Source organism: Lotus japonicus, chromosome 6 (genome assembly GCF_012489685.1).
Source record: "Lotus japonicus ecotype B-129 chromosome 6, LjGifu_v1.2".
Lineage (NCBI taxonomy): Eukaryota > Viridiplantae > Streptophyta > Magnoliopsida > Fabales > Fabaceae > Lotus > Lotus japonicus.
This window is the reverse complement of record NC_080046.1, coordinates 47008613-47024948: the sequence shown is the minus strand read 5'-3', so window position 1 is coordinate 47024948 and position 16336 is coordinate 47008613. Positions and strand designations below refer to the sequence as shown.

Sequence of the window (16336 nt, the reverse complement as noted above, 5' to 3'; positions counted from 1 at the left end):
ATGATGAAATAAAAGTGTACTATGTCATAAATGAGTAAAAAGCTGATGAGTACAATAAAAGACCCCCTTTCATAGTTTGTGGATCTGAAATCCTAAGAAACTTGGGGAATTGGACCTCACATCCGAGGCCTAATTCCGGATACTAGAATGTAAACAAGCCCAGATCCAACACCTAGGCAGGCGATTCCTTCAGCCCAGCCAAGATCGTCCTCTTTTGGTGATCCTGTCCTTGCCTAGGAGCCCACCCGCGATCAGTCCCAAGGCTTTATTTCCTATCTTGCTTGTATCTGTGGCGGGTCCCACATTTGTGAGAGACTCGCCCAACCCTCAAGAGATCGTGCTCGAGTGTTCTGAGAGCTGAGATGTCTTAAGTTACTTCAGATTTTCTTGGATGCGATTCCTGCCTTTAATCTCTAGGCGTCTGCCAAGCCCACCACTTATCTTAAACTCTACTGGTTCACATAGGATGAGTTAAACCATACACACGAGTGATTTAAATAACCCGATTATTTTTCTTATTACCAGTGGAGTTGTGAGGTCTATTTTCTTTCATATTTGGTGAGGCTAGCATGAAGTTTGTATAATAATAAAAATTGAATGTTTAAATCACCTAAGGTAAATATTGGTTAAAATCATTCTAGTTTGATGTGACTCAATAATATTTTAACATGTATTATGAGCCAAAATTTTCTAAGGCACATGTCAAAATATTATTGACCCCACCTATATTAGGTTGATTCTACCCAAGGTACATCTTAGGTAATTTAGAAAACTCTAAATGAAAAACATGTTAAGAATAAAATTTGTTCGGCCAAAAAATGTTAGACTTTAGGTCATGCTAAAAAACCTTTAAACCTTTAAGTAAACATAAATAATATAATATCTGTATTATTGCGATAATTATATATATTTTATAAGTAGTTATATGATAATCATTACATACTTTTTAATTTTAATCGTATATAATTAGATTTAACCATCATAATTTTTTTCGGTCTCACATTACTTCAATGAACATTTTTTTTATCCATCGGAAAACTACTTCAATGAACATTATAGAGCATGACTACCTTTTTTTGTTGAACCGTGTTATATGAACTAGGCTGGTGTCAGGATACCACTTTTGTGGCGGTTTAGCCGCCATCAACTGAAAGATTAAGAAAAAATAAAAGCATCTTGTGGTCATCTGAAACAACCACAAAATTTGGTGCTGCAAGTGGTCAAGTACAACTGTCATTAATGTTTTTTAGTTTTGGTTTGTAAAACTGATGGTAGAATTACGATGTAGACAGTAATATAAGAAGATAAAATGATGTGTAAAATTTTGGGGTAAAACGTGTTGTGAAAAGATAAAATATATGGTGTGTTCATGTGTAGGATTTTGATGCCAAATGTGTCATCTAAAGATAAAATGACATGTTTAGGAGTCTGGTTTTGACAAAGAATGTGATATAAAAAGATCAAAATGATGTGTAAATTTCTTTCTTCCAGCTAAAATGAACTTATATCTAATCTAAATTTGGGAATGCTCAATCAGCAACAGTTCATATATAATAACAGAATGAAATTATCAAGTGGACAACCATATTTTTTGCCCTGCTTTTACTCTTGTTAGAATTAATCAAGAAACATCAAGCTTCAAATACCTTGATTCCATTGATGCCTCCTGGAAGCTGGGATCTTGAATACTGATCTGAAAAGACAAGTTTTCAAGAATTATCCCAGTTTCCCTTTGTTCAAGAAATTAAACGACCACCCTCTTTAATAAGGCCTAATATATCTTGAAAAGCAAACATCTTAATTAGTTGAACCTCACTATTACCCTGTTCAGCATCACATGTTGAATCCACCATGGATCGAAAGGTAAGCCTAAATCTACATACAAAGAGATATTTGGCCCTTGTGATTAGAAATTGATAGAACAAAATAATCTTTAGAAGCAGTTTCATTTGAAAGCTGCATATTTTGATCAATGGATATGATCACTAATCATGATTAATCAGCGTTAGAAAGTAATGGTTTCATATTAAGAAAAGAAAATTAATAATGTTGTTGGCCATGGCAGCGTTAAAATATAATTTGTGCAATTTGGTCAGGAAATTAAAGACCTTTGGTTTGTTCATTCAGGATTCTGTTGTCTCCTTTTAACTTTGATTTTTCAACTAAAAATTAAGTGCACGCTTCTCTCCAATTTCATGCTAATTTTGATCTTTATTTTTATTTTTATCTGTACTGAATATCTAACCATTTTTTTCTTGATGCAGCAAGGTTTCTCTCCACTTTCATCTTATATATGACCATGTTGTCATGTAGTATATTATAGACAATTTATAGATTTAATCACCCGATTGATGAACATGAAATCATACTTTATACATCAAAGGGAATGAATTCCCAGTTTGTATGTCACATGCTAGTTTTTCTAGCTAACCAAATCATGTGTTTTTTTCTTTCTTTAATCTTGTTTTCCAATGCTTCCAATTTGGAGCCTTGGGCTTGTATTGGTTAATGTGCGTTGATCAATGGGGGTATTAACCAATACAAGGCCAATGTGAGTGATGAACACTCTTATTTTTATGTGCCTTTATTGGAACCCCTTAACTTGTATTGGTTATAATATGCGTTGATCAAAGGGGATATTGACCAATATACAAGTTAAGGGGTTCCACTTCCACTTATATGACTATCTATGCTCTCTGTATTTGCATTTTGGGAAGGTAGCAAAGAGGAAATATACTGACTTAGATTATGATATGCTGCAGAAAAAACCTGCTAAGATGTCTGTGCCTCAATTTGGAGGGTGGGAACATAAGGCTCAAGGTGTGCCTACAGACTACTCCATGGTGTTCAACCAAGCTCGTGCTAACAAGAAGAATCAGAAAACAGATTTAGCTGAAGTCAAGCGTCTCAGCACTGGGAATGATCAGAAGGTTGCTACTAATAACGCCAATTATCGCCATGGACCTCCTCCTCATGCTCATGCTCATCCTCGTGCTCATGCTCATGCTCGTCCTCATGAAGATCCTCCTGTCATGGTAAGACCATGATCTTAGATAATACTATTTCATTTATATGATCATTTTTGTTCTTGCTAGTTAAATTTTCTTATTGGGTTTTGGCTTCCAATCTCTTTGAGCAGCTACTCCACCTAATTTTGGTCCATGCCCCCTTGATCAACGCACATGGATCAATGTTAGGTGCAGTGTTATCAAAGGCAACAATGCATAATAGCATAAGCTAACCTTTCTATTATAACTTCATATGATTTTGATTTCTTCCCAAACTGTGATTTCTTCTAGTACATAATTAGAAAAGAGACATATCCTTGATCTAGCACCATTGCCAAAATATTTCTTTTGAAAGGCTTGGCTTAGCAACTTGCCAAGAGAAAGCTAAAACTTTAGATGGTGATCGGACAAAGTCCGGTCAATTACTCTATGTTGAACTAACTCTTCAGACGCGTTGTAGATAGTGTGGTACTCCGCCTTTTGTAGATGTCCTTCTTCATGAGTGTGATGTCCCCAGCCGGTGGTACCAGTGAAGACACTATGATGCCCAAGTTAGCAAGTTAATATTACAACTAGGGTTAAGTTAGATTGTTATATCCTAGTCCATTTGGTTCTTCGCCATATACAAAAAGTTCAGAGCGTCTTAGGTCTCGTCAACGTTGTTTGGTGGATCCATGCTCTGCCACCTGCTTTTCTCGTCCTTGAACATAGTGCTTGGTATTGGGCATTGGGTCGTTGACCTTGGGGAATTCGAGTGAGAAATGTGTTCGGAAGAGTGGTTTAAACGAACATTAAAAGTAGTGATTTCATAGGACATAGGTCGGCGGATCTAAGTCGGAAATCCCGACCGACATGTGCATTTAAGTAATAGCTTAGTGAAAGTCAGCATGTGGGTAACATGATGAGAGTCAAGAGAGAGTTAGGGTAAACCCAAGTTGTAATTTGGGTTGGGTTCACGGTCTTTGGTCCACATGTTGATTGATTGGGATATCAGGAAATACTATGTATGTTGTGCATGGTGAGGTTGCTTCATGACATAACTCAACCTTGGTATATGTCTTGGACCATATCCTGAAACAAGAATCCCTTAGCTCTGGTCATCGCGTTGGACGATGGTCAGTTCAGTTATATGGTCTTGGAACTTGTGCCGAAAAAGTAGTCTTTGGCCATTGTGTTGAGTGATGGTCAAGGTACGTTGTAACTTGACCTTGATATATAATTTTGAACTATATGCTGAAATAGTGTAGTCTCCAACTCTAGCAATTGCGTTGAGCGATGGTTAATGAATGTTGTAACTCGGCCAAGTATATAGTCTTTAGACCATAGCGACGATCGAGGCGAATTGCTCTGGTTTACTAAGAAATAGAGCGATTCTCTAAACTCATGCGTTGTCTTAAGTGAGTGGGTGTAGATTCTCCATGAACAATTTTGCCTCCGCGAGGCACTATTGTTGGGGTTTCTGGTCAGACTGAATTTGTGTATGTTACCAACTTACGAGTGACTGCATTTGGCTTCGAGCTTGTGCGTTCCTTACCCGCGTCATGTGGAAATTGCATTACCTGCACTATGGAGGAAGTTGAGTCGTGCTCCGACGGTTTCCCTTCCCGATGCCACATGACATTAGTCGCATCTTTTCGTGTTTTGTGCACAGTAATTCAAATAAATTACGAAGTCAACATAGTTGACCCCTTTAGCCCCACATTGTCCTTGCAATGATACATCTCTTATATTTTCTTCAAGTGACACATTCTTAACTAATGTGAGTACAATTCTTCAATCTATGTCTTTTCTCAAAGAATCCAACCTTCAAAATTTAAGTAAAACTTGAAAAATGAGCTAAAACTAGTTTAACACTCACCTAAAATGCATTAAGGCCCAGTTTGGAAGAGCTTATTTGAGCTTATCTGACAGCATAAGCTCTTATGCCAGTGTTTGGGAGGGCTTATGCAAACAGCTTATGACCTGCCATAAGCTATTTTCAGCTTATTTTCATAAGCTACTCAGGATAGCTTATGAAAAACAGCTTATGCTTATATACAGCTTATTTTTAATTTATTTCAATAAATTTTCAAAAATAGCTTATGAATAAGCGCTTATGTTATAAGCGCTTATGACCATAAGTGCTTAATTAAGCTGTTTTTCCAAACGGGGCCTAAATATTGTATTCACAATGCTATATAGTACGACAAACTTCTAGTAAGAAATGCAAGAATAGGTTTTGTTTGTTAGGAAACAATAAAAATCCAAGTTTTTGATTTTTTTGGAAAACTAACAAACAGACCTTCCTTTTTACTCCCCCAATACCTTATGTTAAATGAACCATTTTTCACGGGGCTGCAACACTACCCATACCACATAGTCTTTAATCTTTATTTCGTTTTTTTCAAAATGACATTTACCCATACCACATTTTATTTTTTCATAAAAAAAAAAGATGACAATTTTGATCATACGTAACGGTAACTGAAAACTCTAGAGTATGCTTGAGTCAATTAAGTTACTAATGATGAAAAAAAAGACCAATTGTAAGAATAGAATTTAAGGATTATTTGATGATTGGTGAAGTGAAATTAAAGGGTTTAATTATAGTATCCGGCTCTTCTAAAGTGAAAAACTCATTTTAGAATGTAAGATAAGTTATCAAACTGCTAATTGAGAAATCAATGATTGAGATTTAAATAACACTATAATGCATTATACACATGCAAATATGTGATCACAATTACAACCGTTGAATTTTCAATCAACGACTGCGATGACTTACTTTACCATTTAAATTGACTCTCACATCTTGAATGATTGAAATTCCTATATGAAAAGCACACTATTTTGGATGGCTGTATACTCTTTTCCTGAAAAAAATAAAGGATATAACATTAGTAACAAGTGCTTAACCCCCAAGTTAATACAAATGTCTGTTATATAAAGTAAAGGTTAAGGATTAATCGGCATGAACTGAAAGTTGAAGGAACATATTTGCAAACACATCGTTTAGAATGGTTATACCATTTTCTAACATTTTTTAATCTGTTTGTTGTTTATGATCTTGCAGGGGAGAAGCAGGGTTCTGACTTGCATGAGTTGCTGTATTAGGCCTTGATATGATAAGAATCAAATTCAATATTTGATTTTGAAATCATAGTCATACTAGGAATCTACAGCTTGTAAACATGAGACAAGTTCAAAAGAAACCTGACCAGTCATTATTTGAGTGTCCTGTATATTAATGTCATCCCTATTTAAATTCCCATTGATTTTGAAAAATCCGTTAAAATGTGTTATATCAACCATTTCACATTGACCTGTAAACGAAAACATTGAGAAATATTGCATAATACTAATGCTAATGTTTACTGCAATTATGGATATTATGGAAAAAATCCAGTACTTTTCTTCTCCTTCCCTCACAGCTAGTGTAGTGTGACTTGCATTATGAACTAGACTTATCGCGCGGTGTAAGTGAATATTTTATAAATTTTAGTAAATATTATATATTATTTGTTTGAAAATATAAAATAAGTAATTAAGCAGAGTAAGATCATAATTATTTAAAACAAAATGAGTTCATTATATTGTAATTGTAACGATGTAGAAGAACACAGAGAGCAATATTGGTTATAGCAGATTTTTCTTATATTTTTGGTGAGCCTTGGTATCCAATGTCGATAGTAGTAATTAATCTCTTTCATTGGCAAAGATTGAACATCGACCTCATGGTTAAGAAATATTTTTCATAGTCTAGTAGATAATTAGTGGTGTAAAAATACAACCTTATTTACTATCCACCATGAGAAAGACTTACATGGATTTGTTATTTCTAACATTTTCTAGATATTCCATTTTTCTAAGGTACTCCCTCTGTCCCATATTATAAGTCACTTTTACCCAATTCTCTTAGATTAAAAAAAATAGTTAAAAGTAGTTAGCAGCAATAAATTTGTAGTTGTTTTTAATAATTTTCCTGAATTTTCCTCATTAAAAATTCTCTCCCCTTATTAATATTCAACTATCTCTAGATGATAGTGGTCTTGGAAACAAAAAAATATTTTGAAAAGTAGAAAATATAATTCTTTTAATGCAAAGCATTAAGCATAAGGGTAGATATGGAAAGAAATAATCAATGCTTCATAGAAATTGTAAAGTTACTTATAATTTGGTACAAAAAAATCTTTAAGAAAATGACTTATAATAAGGGACGAAGGGACTATTGAACTCTCAAATTTGTGCATGAATCCATTGTTGAAGAATGTGCTACTTAATTGTGAGTAACGTCTGCTTTCAATGCTATGAGAAAAGTGAGTTAAAAAATATGAGAAGATAAAACTTATTGCTCATTGAGCCTTCAATACCTTAATTGTAATTAAAGTTAGTTTTCAATGACATAAGAATATGTGAGTTATAAATGCTTATGAAGATAAAAAGTTGTTTAGAATATAAAAGTTCAAAGATTGAAAGAGATGGTTTGAGTTGCCAAGTTGCGTAAGTGTATGTACTTTTTAATGCCTTAAGATTTTGGGTTAAGATGTGGTGTCCAAGCTCTCCTTGGTGTGAGTAAATGGTAGAACAGATACCAGAAATACGCTTCAAAATATCATCTAAAAAACGGGTTCACATGGGATTGAACCCTAGACATGCTGTTAACATGAGTAAAACTAATCCATTAGACCAAGGCGGTTTGACATTATATGCACCGTTATGTGTATATATAATTTTTTATAGAACCTTTGGCAGGGCCAACGTGGCTCCGCCACTTGCTCAAACGACGACCCGTATTTGTGGGCTTGTTTGATTGTACTTTTAATTTTATGTATTTAAAAACAGTTTTTTTTAGAAAGGAAAAAAATGTGAGACATATTTCCAAAATATATAAACTTGGAAATATATATTGCTATATATAAATTAATCTTCGAGGATATACTTATACAATGAGCTAGTCTAGTGGAAATGTATCATCCTCTGAAGCCTGTGTTGTATGGGTTCGAACCCTGGCAGTTACCTTTTTGTCCATTAATTTGAACTTAAATTCAAAATTTAAGCAAAACGTCACGTCCCTGGGATTTGAACCCGCAAGGCGTGACTTGTATTGCCTAAGGGACGCGCTGCCAGATGAACCAACGTGATAGTTGGTAACATTATTGAAACATTAATTATATATCTCGGTTTTTGAGAAACCTTTTATTAAGAGATATATCTCTTCACCAAGGGATGTTTATATCTCTATATAAAGAGATACTTTGGCAGAAAAATATATAATTCTGATGCACGAAATTGGACTTCCTTTTGGTCAATTTCTCCTCCATTTACTATATGCTAAATCATCCTTAACTTCACTAATGCATGAGTGAAGTGTGGGAATCATACTTCTGTAAACTATTATCAAAGATACACTTGGTGTGTTAGTGCAAACCACATCAAGGAATTCAAAGTATCCTGAAGGGAATTCGCCGGTTTTCTCATTTGCATCCAATACATATTAATTGGTGGGGGCGAATTGAACCTAAAGGTTAGTGCTTATGCACGCTTTGAATCTTCAAGTGCTTCCGTCATCAAGATATTCATCAATCCAAGAGTTGCAGCATCTTCCCCAACAGATTATTTCCCAACAAAAAACTATTTGAATGATATGTTTTTCAAAATAAAACTTGTTAAGATGGAACCGAACATGACATGAGGTTCCTGAAACAAAACACTTAGGTTCCATGAAAAGGTGGAACAAAGGAGAATGAAACAGACAAAATCATACACGATAAAAAAACTAAAAAAGTAACATACTTTATATATACTCAATTCTAATTCCTGCAATATAGGACGTATAAATAAATGTGTACTATGTATTATTGTGACGAGAATTGTAATTAACAAATAATATTGTGAAAAGCGGGTCCTGTTAAATATTTGCTTATTTGATGCATGGGACCGTAGAAAAGAAATTAAAGAGTGTGATCTTCTTGACCAGACAAGCCAGACAAATTCATAAGAGGTAATGATATAGAAATCCAAAAAGCAAATCCATTACTTTAAACTTTAAAGAGTATAAAATTCACTTTGTTAAAGTTTTGCTACATTATCTTTTGCATGTGAGTGTTCATCATTTAGGTGATTAGAGGCAGTGAATTTTTCATGTAACTGTTTTTGTTGGGCAGCCTTAGCACTGATTAGGTAGTCCTATTAAAAGTTTGCTGAAATTGTGGCACATATGATAGACATTACTTTATTAATGTAGAAACATCACTCAAAACCCCATTTATTATTACATATATTCTACAACACAAAAGGCTTATCTATATATATTATCTCTATATATGCAATTGCTGATATAAACTCCAGTGGGAAAGAAGAAAGAGATTATGTATGGAGAATGATGAATTGACCCCTTCAACAATGGAATCTAGAGCTAGAAGGTTGTGCATGAGATCACATCATTTCCTCTTTATTTTCCCTGTAATTAAGTAGGCAACTTTGAGAAAAGAGATCTACTATACCTTACTTACTTGTATGACAGAAGGTCCACTTATAACAATATTAATATATGCAGTGTATTGTTAATACAATATTCCTTCCTTGAGACCAAGAAGCAGCTAATTCTTTTAGCATCTCTATAGGTCACGGGAATGCCTTGGATTGTATAAAAATGAATGAAGGTGAGAATGTTCTGGCCTTGTAACTAGATACTCATTAAGAATTTGTGCATTTAAAGTTATATTTATGTACAACACTATTTTCTTTTTATCTTATCTTTACTTTTATGTGTACAAGACAATGTTGAAGTAAGCAACCATATTCCTAAAGATTTAAAATTTTGATCCTTGCCATCGAAACCCTGCAATGACCCTTGCTATTGTAACGGTCGCCCTAGACGAACATATGAAATCTGGACACCAAAGTGACATACGCATTTTGTGACGGTTAATGCAAAGTTATAAAAAACAGAAAATGTAATTCTGTCAGTTTTAAACCTTCACAAATTGCGTGTATGTTTTCAAAACCTCAGTTTATGCCACTTTAAAACTGCCATAACCTGCAATTTGTGGTACTCAGGATTTACAAATATCTTTTTCCCATTAAGAATTTGTGCTTTATCTTGGTAGCAGTTTCCAGGTAACGCAGGGTTGAGAGTAGAGAAGAGGGACCAACAAATTGAACAATATCTGACACTGATAATATAGTGGGCCAAGCACATGCATAAAAGTTCAAACTTTCTAATTTTTTTTTTTGGAGGAATCACAACCTTCCAAGTTTCAGTTCCATATGACAGAAGAAGAAAGTTAAACAAGTCTCTTGCAGGATAATATAAATCTGAAACATTTTTTTTCAATTTGATTGCATGCCTAGGAATTTGAGAGATCTCTGAATCTGTAAATAAATAACAAACTCAAATTGAATGGTTTAGCTCAGTTTTGCTTACTAAATTGCCCTTCTTCAGGGCTGACAGGATAGAAAGCTGCTTTATATAGCCATTTTTCTTTGCCAATTGCACATGAAAAGCATTGAGCAGGGACAAAATTGTGATTACATCCACAAGAGCTCTGCATGAATTGGTGTAAAAAAAGTTAAATTAGTAGCTCCCCTCTTTCCAGAGGATAATCAACAGTATTTAATTAATAGTTCTTCGGATCTTATTATTCGGATATCAAGTGTGAGTAAAATATCCACATCTAAAGAAAAGAAATTGTTGAACAGTTTATAAGTGAGATAAATTTTACACCCAATGGGAAGTTTTGAGTAAAAGATGATGTGTCCAATTCACTTGTGTTAATTACTCTTACAGCTCAATATGAAAATTTCATTTGTTTTAAACATCTCATGTCCCAACACTTATTAGACTAATTCTAGAAAAACCATTTGTTTCCACTGACATGGTCATATGCTTCTTGAAATTAGTACACTAGATAGGTAAGAGAGAGGGCAAGCAAATCATAGTTAGGGGTTATCAATCTGAAGTATTAATTTAATATTACATTTTAGGTAGAAGAATGAAATTAACATAAGTGTATTAATTATAACCCTCACTTCCTTACCAAAATTTATGCAGAAACTCAAAATATATAAGTTAGTCAAACCATGTTATTTGCTTGTGCGAAAATAAAGTAACACTCTAATTTCTCAGAAAAAGGAAAACACTTGTCAGAGAAAGTTTTGTATTTTATTTGCAGATATCAGCACTACTTGTCAAAGTGACATGGTCATATCTATTTCATAAAGTTGTATAATGATAAATTTATAATATAATAAGAGTGTGTGTGTGTTAAGGGGGCTTTAAAATTGCTGGTGTAGTGAGTGAAGAGTAGTATAACAACTTCACAAGAATCAACACTCTTTGGTTGAGCAATATGGCTTTCACAGCATTAGACATGTGTGAGGAGAATATGGTTTTCAGTTTGGAGTCTCAGAAGTCAGTGCCTGCACCTTTCCTGACAAAGACATACCAGCTTGTTGATGACCCTCTCACTGACCACATTGTGTCTTGGGGTGAAGATCACATCACATTTGTTGTGTGGAGGCCCCCTGAGTTTGCTAGAGATCTTCTTCCCAACTATTTCAAACATAACAACTTCTCAAGCTTTGTTAGGCAACTCAACACCTATGTCAGGATCCTTACCTCCTTATACACTTCTCTACTCTCTACTCTCCATCATTGTTTCTTTTTCACCTCATTAATAACATGTCTGCATCAGCTTATTATTGCTCATAATCAATTCGGACACATAGAAGCAACGTGCATGTTTGGAAACTCTCCTATATTTGATTCTGAAGTTTAAATAATTATGGGGATGAGCTTTGGGAGTACCTTCTAGGTTTTAGAATTGATCCAAGCATGCATGCTATCACAAAAGCTTCTTCCCATAATTGATTTTGGTTTTAGAATTAATTGTAGTGGTTTAAGTTTGATTTTTCCATGACCAAATTGACTAAATATTGCTTCCACTTAGAAGCTAAAGAATATTGGATGTCCATTCTAATAGTCATTTGTTATATTTCATTGACCTATATGACCAACTTATATGGTTACTTAGCTATCTGATTGCATTATGTTGTTTGGTAATATATAATAGTACTACTTTGGCTTCATAGATTCTCTAAGATTAGTAAAACAACATGTGTGCAGGGTTTCAAGAAGTTAGTTGCAGATAGGTGGGAGTTTGCAAATGAGTTCTTCAGAAAAGGAGCTAGGCACCTGTTATGTGAAATCCACAGGAGAAGAACACATAATCATCAGCACCATCACCAACTCCACCTTGTTCAACCACCACAGATTCTTCAGCAAGATCATGAAAGTCTCTGTTGGCCTGACCCTCCATTATTACCATCTCCTAAATTAAGCACAGATATTTTAACAGAACTTTCTGAGGACAACCAGAGACTAAGAAAAAAGAACTTTATGCTCTTATCAGAACTCAGTCAAATGAAGAATCTGTACAATGACATTATATATTTCATCCAAAACCATTTAAAACCAACAACACCCTTTGACCAAAGAAGCAGTAGTGCTTTCCCAAGGCTGGTGGATTTGGATATGTTGCCTGATTCTCGAACAGATGTGGGACTAAGAAATATGAAAAGATGTATCATAAAGAAGTCTTTGATAAGTTGTAATGAGGAATCAAACAGTTCTGTGAAGCTCTTTGGGGTTCCATTAATTGGAAAAAAAAAGATTGCACTCAGATAACATAAATTGATGGACAAATGTATTGAAAGGGTGTCTCATGAGGTTTATTAGCTTGCATTTAGATTGCCCTGACTGTTTTTATTGAGTAGAATCTCTTTTGTTTAAAAAGACAAGGATCTTCTAGGGAGTTAATCATGTTCGAGCTAGGTATGATTAGCTTTTTCTACCAGATATTTAACGCGTGCAGGTGCATTCATTTCTGGTACTAGTTGATCTATGCGTTTGGTGGTAACTTGAGCAGAATCTTTTTAGTCATGTATAGCGCTGGTTGATGTTTTCATTAGATTTTGGTATTCCCTTTTTGCAATCTTATTGTTGGAGTTGTAAATTATATTATAGTTTGTAAATCTTATTACCTTTTTCTTTTTCCATATCATGGTATCACATGTTTAACTGTAAAGCCTAGAATAAGACACAGAAAGCATATATGCAAAAAGAAACATGATAGCAAACCTCAAGCAATTTTGAGTGCATCTGTATTGTTAATGAGGCCAACAATCCTCTTTGCAAAATGCACAACCATAAAAAGAAATAACATTCATTTCAGGGCTGCTTAACATCTAAAAACTTGTATTTTCAAGGATAAAACTCATCAACAATTTTCAGAACAACCAAAAATTAAATTAGTGCTTATGGACTAATTATCTTTAGTCACATTGTAATTAATGTACTAAATCTAAATATGAGGTTCTGATTGCTAATTATCAATTCATGGAAATGCATTTCATTCCCCGCCAGAATAAAACATAAATTGAACAAAACATAAATTTATGGAATAAAACATTTTAAGAGAGGAAAATGCTGTGGGGCACGACCTTGGGGCTCGTGCACCACGCACGAAGCATTTTCTGGCGGTTAGAAACCGGCGGTTAGAAACCGCCAGAAACCGTAACTTTTCTTTTTATTTTGACAGTTGTAATTTTGTGGCGGTTTTGAACCGCCAGAAATAGTAGGTTTGCTTTTTTTTTTGCAGTTGTAATTTTGTGGCGGTTTTAGGCGGTTTAAAACCGCCACAAAATTACTCTCCACAAAATTACTCTCGTGCATTCTTCGTACGTGCACTCTCGTACTATATAGCATTGCTCTTTAAGAGATGGGTGCACATTTGTCATATCTGACTGAGGCATATTGCAGGATGTGATTGGGCAATCGTTTCATGCGTTTAGTTTGACCGATCCCTCATATATGGAATCTTTATGCATCTATTTTTACTTTCGGTTACTCTCAAAAGCATAAAAAAGAAAACCAATGAAAAAAAAGCCCTGAAAAGGGGAGGGAGGTAAAGAATGTTTATTGGCAAAATGAACTCATTGGGATTGTAAAATCAATTTGTCATGAATTTCTCTGCCATCACTCCTTCTAACAACTACACCAATCCTCATCTGAAAATACTCATGATAATTGCCAAGGCTTCTACAATCCAAAGGAACACGTGTTTTCACATTCGCAATCTTTGTTGGGATTGAGTTTTTGTTTATACAGAGTTTTCAGAGAAGTAGTTACTTAGCAATCGACTGTGTCCTTCTTCACGAGATAATTCAATCATTGTTCTTCTTCGCTTTGTACCTAACAATACTGTCAGCTTGTTGCTGCCTCTAGAGTACTAACGTCATGTATTCTTCTTCCGTGTTGTCATCAAGTAGATCATCTTCGATTTCATTAAAAGTTGTATCAAATTTGGGTAAATTGTTTGGATCCATTATATGGATGATTCAAATGTGAGGCAATTTGAGAGAAGATTACAGAATTTGATAGAGAAGGAGACAATATTGCACAATGAGAGGAGATGAGTTTTTTTGGCGAATGGGAAATAGAGAATTGATTTATGTACACATAGGGTGCTACTTTTTACAACAGCTATTTTTATAATGACTGCTTTTTTACAACAATTCCGTAAATTAATTTCTTTTCCTCTTCTTTTAACTATCAATCTGCTTTAAAAAAAAAGCTATTGTATCAATCTGTTGATGAATGAGAGTAAAAATATTTTTAATCATAAACTACCCTAAACAATGCTTTGCTCCAGCAAGGAACATCCCTTACTTAAGTTTAAGTAGAGCTCTCAATACGGGCCAACCCGGCCCATATGGGTCAGCCCGTATGAGTTGGGTTGAAAACCCGGGGTCTTAACGAGCCAGGAAAATATGAACCCAACCCGGCTCGCTACAAGCTCGCGGGTTGGCGGGCTGGCTCGCGGGTTGAGTGAAATAAATATAAAAAATTGAGAAATTAAATTAGAAATTATTTAAAATGTTATAAAAAATAATTTCCAAAAAATACTTATAGAAATTGGTATCAATTGATAAAAAAAAGGTTTATCAACGCAATTATTTTTATCTCACATTTGAAATATAGAAAAAGAACTTAGTTTACAGGATTTAAGAACACAATTATTTTACTGTCACATTTAAAATGAGATAAATAATATAATAACAATAAATAAAACATAAAAAATTGACTCAAATTAAAAGAAATTAAAATTTCCATTTTTCTATCTAAAATTAATCCATAAAACTAACCTGGAATTAAAGAGAAATAAAATAATTTTTTTAATGAAAAATAACTCTGACCCGACGGGTTGGCTCGCTTGACCCGCGGGTTGGCCCGTCTGACCCGCGGGTTAAACGAGCCGGGTTGCACTAACCCAAGTTCTTTTCGAGCTGGAATTTAACCAACCCAACCCGACTCATTTAGCCAACCCGTCAAGCTGGCCCGCGGGTTGGAACCCATATTGACAGCTCTAAGTTTAAGCAACCAAAGTTTCCAGCAAAGCTTATGGCTAACCAAATGAATAAGGGTACTACTTGCTATGCAAACTGTAACCAACCTTTTGGTAAGTCAACTTTCGTCCTAAGAAAAAAGTGTTCATGGGTTTTTCGTAATAGTGTAGTTTATATAAATAATTACTAAAGTAGTGAAACATTTTTTTAATCACCAAATTAGTATAAATTGCATTTTATATTTCTTCCTTAGTGACGGAAAAAACTCCGTCACAAAACCCTAGCATATAATGTAAATAAAAATAGTGACGGAATGTAGGGAGAGAAGTTTTCCTTCGTAAAGTATTTAGCGACAGAATAAGTTTGCGACGAAGTTTAATCCGTCATAATCCTAGTGAATGATGGGAAATGATTTAGCGACGGAGTTTTGAGTGGTACGTTTTCCGCGGTCGCCAAAACGTTAGCGACGAATTATTTTTTGTGACGGAAAACATATATTATATGCTTGGATTTTGTGACGAATTTATTTTCCGTCACTAACATAGAAAATCAGGAGAAAAAGGGTGTGGCCACTAGCGGTGTCTACTTCACAGATTTATTTGGGGCTTCCTGTGGTACCCTAAATATATGGAGTAAGACCTTGGTGCTAAATAACTCATACAAACATAATCCGTACATAAACGGGAGCGGGGTGCCGGGGCCACATAAGTTTATAAAACACGTAAAACACCCACATGACATAAATAATACATGAATGACCAACATGATGTGAGAAATGCATAAATGGTATAAGACCGTCCATAAGATTAAAGAGTCATGACCGATGACTAGCCATATGTGAGATGACTCGCTAGATAAGGACACGCCAAGTAGTAGGGTCGTCCGCAAGGTAATGTCAAAGCCGCCCAAAAGTGATCAGATCCCTCCTCCCCAAGTATAAA

General features: G+C 34.7%; 2 protein-coding genes across 2 annotated transcripts; both read left to right on the top strand.

Moving 5' to 3' along the window:
- Window positions 1-1590: 1590 nt before the first annotated feature.
- Window positions 1591-6335, top strand: LOC130724118 (uncharacterized). Its single transcript, XM_057575290.1, has 3 exons — window positions 1591-1863; window positions 2763-3035; window positions 6061-6335. The coding sequence occupies exons 1-3, from the start codon at window positions 1852-1854 to the stop codon at window positions 6106-6108; spliced, it is 333 nt and encodes a 110-aa protein (XP_057431273.1). The 5' UTR covers window positions 1591-1851; the 3' UTR covers window positions 6109-6335.
- Window positions 6336-11281: 4946 nt separating this feature from the next.
- LOC130723583 (heat stress transcription factor B-4b-like) lies at window positions 11282-13011 on the top strand. The gene is made up of 2 exons (XM_057574690.1): window positions 11282-11593; window positions 12115-13011. Exons 1-2 carry the CDS (start codon window positions 11339-11341, stop codon window positions 12673-12675), a joined length of 816 nt encoding a protein of 271 aa, XP_057430673.1. The 5' UTR covers window positions 11282-11338; the 3' UTR covers window positions 12676-13011.
- The last annotated feature ends 3325 nt before the right edge of the window (window positions 13012-16336 follow it).

Bases quoted from the DNA above. Each gene is read 5' to 3' on its own strand.
- LOC130724118 (XM_057575290.1), top strand. The intron at 3,036-6,060 runs GTAAGACCATGA...ATGATCTTGCAG, and splicing joins ATGAAGATCCTCCTGTCATG to GGGAGAAGCAGGGTTCTGAC.
- LOC130723583 (XM_057574690.1), top strand. From the start codon at position 11,339: ATGGCTTTCACAGCATTAGACATGTGTGAGGAGAATATGGTTTTCAGT. The intron at 11,594-12,114 runs GTCAGGATCCTT...ACATGTGTGCAG, and splicing joins TTAGGCAACTCAACACCTAT to GGTTTCAAGAAGTTAGTTGC.